General features: G+C 36.5%; 1 protein-coding gene across 1 annotated transcript; it reads right to left on the bottom strand.

The window, feature by feature from the left end:
• Positions 1-8,577: 8,577 nt before the first annotated feature.
• Positions 8,578-10,218, bottom strand: LOC118749271 (peptidyl-prolyl cis-trans isomerase D). The gene is made up of 6 exons (XM_036484071.1): positions 10,080-10,218; positions 9,774-10,018; positions 9,534-9,722; positions 9,353-9,481; positions 9,018-9,296; positions 8,578-8,957 (listed from the first exon to the last, which is right to left on the bottom strand). Exons 1-6 carry the CDS (start codon positions 10,153-10,155, stop codon positions 8,739-8,741), a joined length of 1,137 nt encoding a protein of 378 aa, XP_036339964.1. The 5' UTR covers positions 10,156-10,218; the 3' UTR covers positions 8,578-8,738.
• Between the last annotated feature and the right edge of the window lie 1,422 nt (positions 10,219-11,640).

Below are 11,640 nucleotides of genomic sequence, written 5' to 3'. Positions count from 1 at the left end.
TGTCAGCTAACTCGGGTTTACGTACCGGTAGGTTTACGTTCTTGACTAATTTCAGCTTTAAGCTTTGTATCCAGCTCTTAAGAAAAGCAAAAACTCCATGGCTGAATTTCTTTATTCATTCTGAACGTTTGGAATAAACTTTTTTGTTTACTTATTCTTTAGAACGTTCCTGATGATATGTTAACGTATATTTCAAACGTATTCCGTTTATTCCGGCTGTGAAATGGGATTATCCGGAATGTATGTATAAAGAAACGCAGCCCATATAAAATGACGTACAAGAAATGGCTAAGAAATTTTCTTGAGTCAAATTTCCTTAAGGCAGTACGCAGTTCTTCAGAAATTTAGTACGCTTTCTACTACGGTTTTCTAAAGTTTTTTGTGAAAAAAGAGCACAAGGCAACCCAGGTTTGCAACAGAAATATATGCCCGTTCCATTATTTCTTGAGGAAAGAGTGAGGCAACAGGCTGTGATGTATAAAAAATGTCAAAATTCCTTGGACACACACGCGAAATAATGGCAATTTTTTCTTGACCGTTTTCTTAAGAGCTGGATACTAAGCTTTAAAGCGAAACGCGTCCATCGATCTATATCTCATTTTGCTTAAAGGTTATGTGACTTTGCGTGAAAGTAATACGACTTGATTTTTTTCCGTTTTGGATTTTTTATGAATTTAAAAAATAAAAAAATTTAATATTTTAGGCAAAAAATATTTTTTTTCTTCATTTATTTATTTTTGCCGGCAAAACTGTTGATTATATAGAAAAACGTTATATGAACAGATTAAAGGAATTGTAATTTATATTGTTTTTAAATTTGTTTGAGCAAAATCGGACTAGTGGTTCTCGAGTTATGCCAAAAAAAAGACCACCAAGGGTGACAATTTCCCCTATATGATAGTTACTAACTTCAAATCGATATATCTCGATTCCTAGACGTGTTCTTTTTTACCGATATAACTTTCCCCGGTAGTTTGAACCCTTCCCGATCACTGACCCCTACCATTTGTCTCACAGCGTTAACTGACGTTTCCCGCCGGATAATAACCTATCGCTAAGATTCCCCTTAATATCGGTTGTTGTCCGGCGGTCCGATTTAAAATCCCGCAAATCCTTAAGATCACTTCGGTTTAGAAGATCAACGCGAGCAGACCAGCAGCTACCAGGCCACTGTCACTAAGGTAACACCATTGTTATTTATACCAATATTTATTGAAATCTGACTGAATATTTTAAATTAAACAAATACTAAAAAACAAATATTTCGCTTTGTTTTTTTATTTCCATCCACTATCACCTGCACCGGAGCGTTATTCGCGATACGCACCCCCGTGCAAGTTCAACATCAAATTTGAATGCACATTACTGACTTATATTTCTATCAAGGTGGATCACTCATAACACTATGCGACAGTCAAAATCGGGATGGGATGAAACCAACGGGAAATGTTATATCGGTCAAAAACAAGTTATACGTGGCCCGGCGTTTCGCTGGGTCACGTCTAGGAATCGAGATATATCGATTTGAAGTTAGTAACTATCATATAGGGGAAATTGGTCACCTTTCTTCTTGTGAAAATGAGATACCTTCACTTAATTGTGAATAAAAGCGAAACGCGTCCATCGATTTTCATGATCTATGTCTCATTTTGCTTAAAGGTTATGTGACTTTGCGTGAAAGTAATACGACTTGCCTTTTTTCCGTTTTGGATTTTTTATGAATTTAAAAAATAAAAAAATTTAATATTGTAGGCAAAAAATATTTTTTTTCTTCATACATTTATTTTTACCGGCAAAACTGTTGATTATATAGAAAAACGTTATATGAACAGATTAAAGGAATTGTAATTTTTAAATTTGTTTCAGCAAAATCGGACTAGTGGTTCTCGAGTTATGTCAAAAAAAAGACCACCAAAGGTGACAATTTCCCCTATATGATAGTTACTAACTTCAAATCGATATATCTCGATTCCTAGACGTGACCCAGCGAAACGCCGGGACACGTATAACTTCTTTTTTACCGATATAACTTTCCCCGGTAATTTGAACCCTTCGCGATCACTGACCCCTAGCATTTGTCTCACAGTGTAATTGTCTAACATTTACATTACTGATGACTAAAATTTGAATGCCGAACTCAAAGGGAGTAAGCAGTCTAGCAATATGCCAGAACGTATATGTTAGAAGGAGATGAAGCATCACACGTACACAAAAGTTTCCACCAGATTTTTCACACCGCCCTTTAGAATTTGATAGAAACTTGTAGGTACCCAGTGACAGAAATCTCTATCAGTCTTGCTACTCAAATGATTTGTCAAATGATAGTCACTGTTCTTGCAGGGCTCTTATTGTACGTTCGGGAGGAATGTGGGATGTTTTTCTTTGTGCACTCCCTTGTTGTCTTTTTGGGAGGTTATTCTGAGAGTACTCCCGTATTGCTCCCTTAGGAGGTTTTTGGGATGCTATTTTTGTGTGTGGTCCCTGATTGCTCGTTTAGGAGGTAAAAGGGATTACTCGCCCTCCTAGGACATACAATGTTAAAGGGAGTATACAAAATTACATGCTTATACACAGAAGCATAGGAAGCAATGGGGAGTATTAGTGTTGTTGTTGTTGTATCAGCTACTAAGCCCCGTTCGGGGCGGTTCATCCATCAACGTTGTCGTCTATTTCAGCTAGAGGGAGGCCCAGGAAGTGTGCTACTTCCCAAGGGGCTGTCCATAGGGACAGGGGCGTTAGCTGAGTGGGGTTATCAGGGCATGTGAAGAGGTGCCGGGAGTCTTGTGGCGACTCTCCACATGCAACGTTTGCTGGATTTCGCCGACCTAAACGGGGTTAGATCGCCGAAACATCAGCCCTTGGTCGGGTAAAACCCGAGTCATTCCGGTACGTAGAACCGGCTGTCGTGGGAAAGAATGGGGAGTATTCGTATACTCCCTTTAACATTGGATGTCCTAGTAGGGGGAGCAATCCCTTTTACCTCCTAAACGAGCAATTGGGGAGAACACACAAAATTATCATCCCACAAACCTGCTAATCCCTCCCAAAAAGAAAACTCGGGAGTGCACATAGAAAACATCGCATATTCCTCCCGAACGATCAAAGGGAGTGCTCCCATTAGAGGCATCCCGAAAGCCTCCTATAGGAGTAATAAGAGAGCAATGATAACGAACATTTTAAATTAGCCAAATAGATTTTGCTATTTATTAAATTTATTTAACTTTTTAATCGCGTGCATTTGTGCAATTTTACAAGATCTTCAGCCTTATTCTGCATTTCGACTCGAATCGAAATTTTCTCCGTTTGGCAACTGTGGTATTCTGCGTTCCGTTTCATTTCGATCAATCTTCGAAATTTACGATTGTACTTATTCTACATTTCGATCGTAGTTACGTTTTTCTAAGTTGCAAATTTGTTGACGGAGAACGTTTCGATTGTTATTTTCGTGAGTTTAAATATTAAAATTTTATAAAAAAAATCAAGTGAAATATACTGTGCATGACTGTAAAAGTCATCATAAATGAAAAATTGGCTCAAATAATGGCAACCAAAAGGGATATTGCGCGACGTTTTCAAAGTGGAAGTTCAGGCGTTTTTGTTTACATTATCTATAAATAAGACTGTGAAATGCACTGAATACAATTTATTCTTTTTATATAAAATTAATAGATGTGTGCACATAGATACATACATACATAAAATGTGAAGTTACATAAAAAAGATGCTTTTATTATTGCACTCGTTTTTACTAACTTTTTAAAAAGAGGTGCGTATGTTGTCTCGAATTCGATTTGCTATGGAAAGATAAGCTTTGTTCTCCTGACGGCTTTAAAAACGGGATTCATTTGCGTTCAAATCTTCCACTCTGTAGTAAATGCAAATGCTGTGGAGTGCTCAAACAACGTTTATAATTTCACGGCCTTTGAGCGATGAGTAATACAGTTCAAGATGAATTTCTTATGACTCTTCACTCATCTGAAAAAGATCAAACAGGTCCCTAAATCTCCGCCTTTCGACTTCCGCATCAGCAATCTGGGACTCGTTCCCCTCTTCAAGCAAATACGCCGCGGCTAAGGATTTCATTCTTATAATTATGTTTCCACTAAATTAAGAGCAAACGAAATTTTATTTTTAATTACAGTGATGCTAGATATATTTAGTTATTTTCAAATATTTACAAACTTTAACTTCATATGCTGCAATAGTTTGGTGGCAAATATTTCTTTGTTTTGTTCGATTTCACACATTCCTAGGCAAACAGCTGATTTCGAAAGATGTTTTCTCTCTTCCTCTTCTTCTTTCGCTTCGATCGTAACGCAGAATACCTAAGTTCGATTCCAGCGGAGCGGAATGCGGGAACGTAATCGAAATGCAGAATAGGGCTGCTTAACAGATATAAGTACGAGATCAGATAAAACATAAATGATACGTCTTACATAATTGCTTAATTTTAGCATTATATTGCAGAGAAATCATACGAAAGTAAAACATAATAATAACAAAACGGTAAGATAAGATTTGAATTATATGCACCTATATGCACATATAAGTATGTACTCGTATATGATTTCCTGGGTGTCAAGGATGCTTATCTGTTCAGGAATCCACCAAGCGGGGAAATTGTGAAGGTGACTTTGCTTATCTGACATCTTTGTCACCCATGCGATGTTTAAGCCCGGGGGTCACACTTAAATGCAAGCACTAATTTGCGCAATCTGAAAAGTATTTAGGGCCGGTTGTTCAATGTCTGATTAGCACAAATCGGAGGTAGAAGCTCCGGTTAGATACGACTGCTTTATCGATGACATGTTATATGCATGATATCGAAATCGTCGATAATGATGTTTAACCGGCAAGTAGTGATAACCAGACATTGAACAACCGGCCCTTAGCGGTATATTTATAAGTAATACAATACTTAATATATTTAAACAAAAGTTGAGGTACATACCAACGGACTTTTATTAAAATCTGCTGTGCTATCCAAATTAGATTATTGTGTCCTCCACAAAATTACTTTTGAACGAGATGCGTATTGCTCTCCTTTCAATCAAAAAGAATACTCTTGGATTTCTTGCTTAGGAGACATCACTTTTTAATACTAAACGAGTAACAACGGAGTACAAAACCGACAAATTTCGCTTATTGCTCCCAAATCATGCCTCAGGGAGCATTCTTTAATTGCTCGCTTAGAAGATCTCTCATTACGCTCCTAAGCGAGCAATACAGGAGGACAAAACCGACAAATCTTGTTTATTGGTCCCACATCATGCCTCAGGGAGTATTATTTCATCGCTCGCTTAAGAGATCTCCTATTTGAGCCCTAAACGAGTAATAAAGGAGTACAAAACCGACAAATCTCGTTATTGCTAAGAAATCAGGTTAAGGGGAGTACTCTTTTATTCCTCACATAGGGAGATCTCCCTTCAAGTTCTAGTGGGTAGTTACGCGAAGCACGCTTGCATCATTTATGTATACATATATTGCTTGGTAGCGGCAGAGCTGAAATGCGCAACGAGTTCGTTCATACATTCACATGTATATATGTATATATTTTTCACTGCTGAGAAGCTTTGTTTACAAATCGAGCAAACTAAGTAGCAGGGACGTGAACCGTTTTGAACCGAACCGGTTTTGAACCGGAAAACCGCTTTTTTCTATTAATTAACTGAACCATTAACCGAACCGAAATTTTCCACAAATGTTTGATCCGAACCAAAAACCGAACCACTTTCCATAACGGTTTAAAAGTTCGTTTCAACCAATTTTCAATAGATAAATGTACTCACTTTTTTTTCTATTTGTTAAACATGGTAATACCTACCATGTTTGTTTACCATGTGACAATATATCCCTGCGAAAATCGTTGGACCATGTAGTCTATTTGTGGTATATTGGAGTACTTACAAAAGTGCTCCTCTGTCATGCTGTAGCGGACCAACTCGTCTCTCTGCACCAGCTTATTGTTACCCGATCACTGCTCGTGTTTTAACGACATGTGATTGAAGTTAAGCATTTGAAAGTACATTTGCATGTCTGGCTGTAGCTGAACGTGTAGAGGCTAGCTGTTAGTTCTTAGCTCCCAGCATGTTCGGGTTCGAATGTCGTCAGAGGCAACATGTAATTTTTAATTTTTGTTTCTGGTTTTTATTAATTTCAAAAAAAGCATCTGCGAAGTGAAGAACAAAAGCGAGTAAAAACGAAAAAATATAACGATAATGTCATTAGAGTATGTTGGGAGTAGTTTTGTGCTACTCTGATGTAATGCAGAGATGGAGTATATGGTCCTACCCTAGGACATCGCAATGTTAATTGGACCATATTTTTTATATGAAATGTGGTTAATTTTGGAGTACTCCTTGATCCTTCGGGAGTACTCTTTACATGCATGCATGGAGTAGTCGCGATTTTTGCAGGGTATAATGTAAAGGCAACCCATCTCATTTGACAGATACTTGACCCTTAACCATGCGCGTTGTTGCACTTGACACTGGACACTTAAACTTTCGCGTTATTTTTTTTTTGTTTTTCGAACCGTTGAACCGAACCGAAACTCCAGTTCAAAGACCAAAAAAACCGCTTTGACGAACCAATCCAAAAGTGCAAAAACGGTTCGAACCGCTGAACCCAACCGACCAAATTTTTCATTTGGTTCAAGTCCCTGCTAAATAGTGTGCTTATACATATGTATGTACGTATGTATGTAAATTTGTGCAAACTCAAATGAAACAAAGGAGAAAGGAGTTTATAAAAATGTGGTAAAGAAATAAAATTTAATTAGTACAACGGAGTTCTGATTGGACGATTCGTCAGAGGATGAGAGCTTAGAAAACTGGCCAGGAGCAGAAAACGTATAAGAGAGTTTAGGTGTTCTCAGAGATCGTGCCAACGTATTGGGATTTTCTTTCATAAGTAAAACCAGACTTTCGAGCATGTGTTTAGTATTCACGACGTTAGAACTCCATGAAATTAATGAAAATTGTTTAAAATTAGTGTCTACCCGCAAAAAGTAAGAAAACAAAAGCAAAATCGTACATTTTTCACAATTTTCTAACACTTCGATACACCAACGAAAGCAAAATTCTGTCCGACAGAAAATTCGATACTCAACGAAAATTTCGACACGCTTGCATAGCTCATAATACGAATTTCACTTTCGATCTTCGATAGCCAGCGAAGATCGAAAATCGAATACAACTCATACTAAGGGCCTATATGTATACATACATACGTGCATTCAAACATACATATATACATATGTAGGTACTCGTACCCGTCATGCGTCGCTTTATTTCATTTTTACCCTTGCCTAAATTACCTATATCTTCCTTCTCACTCATGTAACGTTTTCAGTTTTAAAAATTTCACTCAACTAATTATGGCCCCTATTATGAGTTGCATTCGATTTTCGACTGTGGTCGAAAGTGCTGAGCGAACGAATTTTCATTTGGTATTATGGCGCTCATTCGATGAAGAATAGCGCTATTGTGAATTTCGCCCGTTTAGGTCGTTCACAATAGTATATTTTTCACCACTGAGAAGCTTTGTTTACAAATCGAGCAAACTAAATAGTGTGCTTATACATATTTATGTAAATTTGTTCTAATTAAAATGAAATAAAAAAGAAAGCGAGTTTATAAAAACGTGGTAAAATGAGTACAACGAGTTCTGGTTCAACGATTCGTCAGAGGATGAGAGCGTAGTAAACTGGCCAGGAGTAGCAAATGTTTAAGAGAGTTCAAGTATATTAGTCTTTCGAATATATTTTGATATAAAATATATTTAAGAAATTTGTCTACAGATTCATTAAAAAGTTCCGACCATCTAAAGGGGCGTTTGTGAGCCAAATCTATTTAAAATATTTTAAAACTATCAACAGCGCTGCGATTTTGTTCTCAGAGATCGTGCCAACAGAGTATTGGGATTTTCTTTCACAAGTAAAACCAGTCTTTCGAGTTAGTATACACGATGTTAGAACTGCATGAAATTAATAAAAATTGTTTAAAATTAATGTCTAGCCGCCAAAACGTAAGAAAACATATACAAAATCATACATTTTTCACAATTTCCTAACACTTCGCTACACCATCGAAAGCAAAATTCTATTCGACAGAAAATTCGATACTCAACGAAAATTTCGACACGCTTGCATAGCTCATAATACGAATTTCACTTTCCATCTTCGATCTTCGGTAGCCAGCGAAGATCGAAAATCGAATGCAGCTCATAATAAGGGCCTATATGCCAAATACACGACACAAATGCTATTACTTACGTTTTTTTTATAGAATGCTTTTAATGTGGCCACACTAACACCAGTACGAGAATGTTGCTGATTTAGACTTTGTTGTTTTTTTAATTTTTCCTAAAAAACTTAATAGTGATACAAAGGTCAATAACAATGTTGAAAAATTTCAAACTTTGAAAAACATTTTGTAATCGGTCAAAAATTCCCTACATTTCAAGCTTGTTTAAAAAACTGTCCTTTTTTCCCTACAGCCATTATTTTTCAACAAAAATACCTACGTGTAGACTATGCTTTAAAACATACAGGTTAACGGCTCTTGCATGCATAGATTGTTTTTAGCTGCGAAATGGCACACAAACATGTAATAAAAGTATATTTGTAAACGAGTAAAGATTGATTTTAGGTTATTAAATATAATTCTAACAATATTTACTTGTGAGGCCCATATCGGTTATCTAAAGGATTGTCGTTATTTAGAAAAGCTTTTCGGTTATTTAAAAAGATTTTTCAATGCATTCATTTGTGAACGGTTGTAGTTTGACAGCAGTTTTTTTGCCCGGGATAGTTCGTACAATATGCTTTTATTTCCAGGCATTCTTTCATTAGCTTGATTCAGATCTGTTATTGCTGATTCGTACTCCTTTAGGGCTATGTTTGCTTGGCCCCGTCGATAATATGCTTTACCACAGGCTTCATCTAACCGTAACGCCTAAGGAAAAATGTGTGATGGTAAAGGTAAGGTTAAAAATGATGTTGACATTTTACGAACCTCTGTGCAGGCATACTTTGCACTGTCATATTTTTCAAGCTTCAGATCGACTGCTGCCATATTAATTTGATTCAGGACCGAGAAAGCATCCAACGTTTTTAGATCTTCGTCACTTACAGTAAGATGTGTAAACTCCTGCTTTTCAAAGCGTGTACGAAGTAAATTGTAATAACGATTTGCTTTCCGATACTTCCGGCGCGCTTCACAATACTTTTGTTGGGTAAAAAAATGGTTCCCAGCATTTCGAATACCAGTTAGTAAAGTTACCATTTCATCAGACTAAAAGAAGAAATATCTGTAAATACCTGCACATTTTTCAGAGATATAACAATTACTGTAAAATATGACATTTTTTTATCCCAATCTCGAGGGTAAGGCGGAAGTTTATCATCAGTCTCGTCATTATCTAAGTAACCCCAATCCTCCCATGGAAGTATTTCTCCACAGTCTGTGATTATAACGTTCTGCGAGAAATGAATGCATAATTTCTTGGTATTATCATCTATGAAAGCTCACCTCTTGCGGTTCACCATCATCATTGGAAACCAGTTCCATATCGGAAATGATAGACAAACCTCGGAGTACTTTTCCAACAACCACGTTTGTTCCATCAAGGTTATCGCACGACACAGATACGATGAAAAATTGAGAATTGTTTGTGTGGGGCTCACCATAATTAGCCATACTAATTGCACCTTCGTCATGCTGTAAAATGTTGCAATGTTTTCAAAACGTTTGAAGAAATGTTCTGTTTACCGGCAGGGTAAAGTTTTCATCTTCGAAAACGGGGCCATATATGCTTTCTCCGCTGGTGCCATCGTTGTTGACTACGTCTCCGCTTTGTGCCACATACACCCGAACTATTTTATGGAATCGTACTCCTTTGTAATGCAATTGCTTGCCTAATTGGCCATTGCCCTTTTCCCCTGTACAAAGAGCTCGAAAATTCTCCGCTGACTTTGGTACTACATCTTTTCTTAGCTCAATTACCATTCGCCCGGCTATAAAATATTTGGATTTAAAAATACATATACGTAACTAAACCTTCGGATTATAATTTACCAAATTCATCGCCAATAGTAATATCGAAATATACTAACGGATTGGTTTCACAAACCGGTTCTAATAATTTGTTCATTTCTATGAAACAGAGTACGAATAACTAACAAAACAAAGCTACACTAGGTATGAGACCATGGGCGTAAACACTAGCTATGGCAAAGTCGACTTCGAATTACGACAAAAATCGACTTTTTCCTTCTAAGGCGCCTGTTACACTATCAATACGCATCGCGATATTTGGATCGTGATCCATATTGATGGATCTAAAAATATGGGAAAATTTCCCAATACGGAACCCGGCTTTAAAAAAAAAACCAAAAATGAGGGGGTTTAGAGCGGCTTTCTGTGATTGTAAATCTGAAAACCCCACCCTCCGGAGGCTTATAGTTTTTATGGAAATTGAATTTAAATTTGCAATAAATGTCAACTTCAACCTCACTTTTTGCTTTGTAAACCAATTGAACTAAAATGTCGGTGCTGCCACACAACAAAAAAATTACTGAAAACGAGAAACAATAAAAACGGGCATTGTAATTATTTTTTAAAATTAAATATCGATGTATTGTTAAAAAAAAGTGATTCAGAGTAAAACGGAGAGATTTTGTAATAAAAATGATAACTTAGATATTTATCGAAGTATTGATTTTTATGGGAAAAGCGCCGCAGGCAAAAATTTTTAATAAAAAATCGCGCGATTTTTTATTAAAAGTTTTTATTATTTATCGAAGTATTGATTTTTATGGAAAAAGCGCCGCAGGCAAAAATTTTCATTACTTATCAAATTATCGATGTACGTTTTCTACATTTGTGTACTTTGAACTACAGTAAACCAGTAAATATTATTTCCTCCCGAAAAAAAATGATACCGTTATGATCAGGAGTAAGACCGGCTGACTTCCAAAACGTACCAATACAATGTTTGGATACTGTTCTACTGCGGTATTTAAACCGTTTATGTATGCAGAGTTGCGAAACATTGCATCCTTATACATTGCATACACTGACGTTAAGGAACAGTGCTGATACAATGTTTCTTCCCTTGATAATCAGCTGTTCTATTGTCAACTAGCGATGTTCCGATGACATAAAAGTATCGATAACAGTATGAAATGGTTTATAATCTGAGTATCGATGAAAATACTGGTATGTGTATCGGAAATAAAGGATAAATATTTTACCCTTTTGATACAAATACAAATTTTGACATAATATAAATGTTGAATTTTATGAAAATTAATAGGAATTATTTATGCGTAAAAACAAAGCACAAATCAAAAAGGTTTTATTCCGACCAATACCGAAAGGACTAAGCGCGAACTCCCGATGAAATTACATACGAAGAAATTCCAAATACTTTTTGTGCATTTTCCTGTTTAAGAGCTCAACCTAATATTACCGGCGTGAGTTTTTCTACGCACGCACGCAAGTTTTTCACATTTGATCAACCGAAATCAATTTGCGTGCGTGATTTCTCAGAGTTGCATTTCAGCCAAACTTACAGAAGTTGAGCAAAATTTGGGCATATATGCAGAATAGCTCCGATTCTCAAATTAAAAAAAAA

This window comes from Rhagoletis pomonella, unplaced genomic scaffold, assembly GCF_013731165.1.
Source record: "Rhagoletis pomonella isolate Grant_MI unplaced genomic scaffold, Rhpom_1.0 Rhpom_scaffold_00014, whole genome shotgun sequence".
Lineage (NCBI taxonomy): Eukaryota > Metazoa > Arthropoda > Insecta > Diptera > Tephritidae > Rhagoletis > Rhagoletis pomonella.
The sequence above is the reverse complement of the archived record's forward strand: the minus strand, read 5'-3'. Positions and strand labels throughout refer to the sequence as shown.

Excerpts from the sequence above, each read along its gene's own strand:
- LOC118749271 (XM_036484071.1), bottom strand. The coding sequence starts at position 10,155 with ATGAACAAATTATTAGAACCGGTTTGTGAAACCAATCCGTTAGTATAT. Across the intron at positions 10,019-10,079 it reads TACTATTGGCGATGAATTTG|CCGGGCGAATGGTAATTGAG; the intron begins GTAAATTATAAT and ends AATATTTTATAG. Across the intron at positions 9,482-9,533 it reads ATGATGGTGAACCGCAAGAG|AACGTTATAATCACAGACTG; the intron begins GTGAGCTTTCAT and ends CATTTCTCGCAG.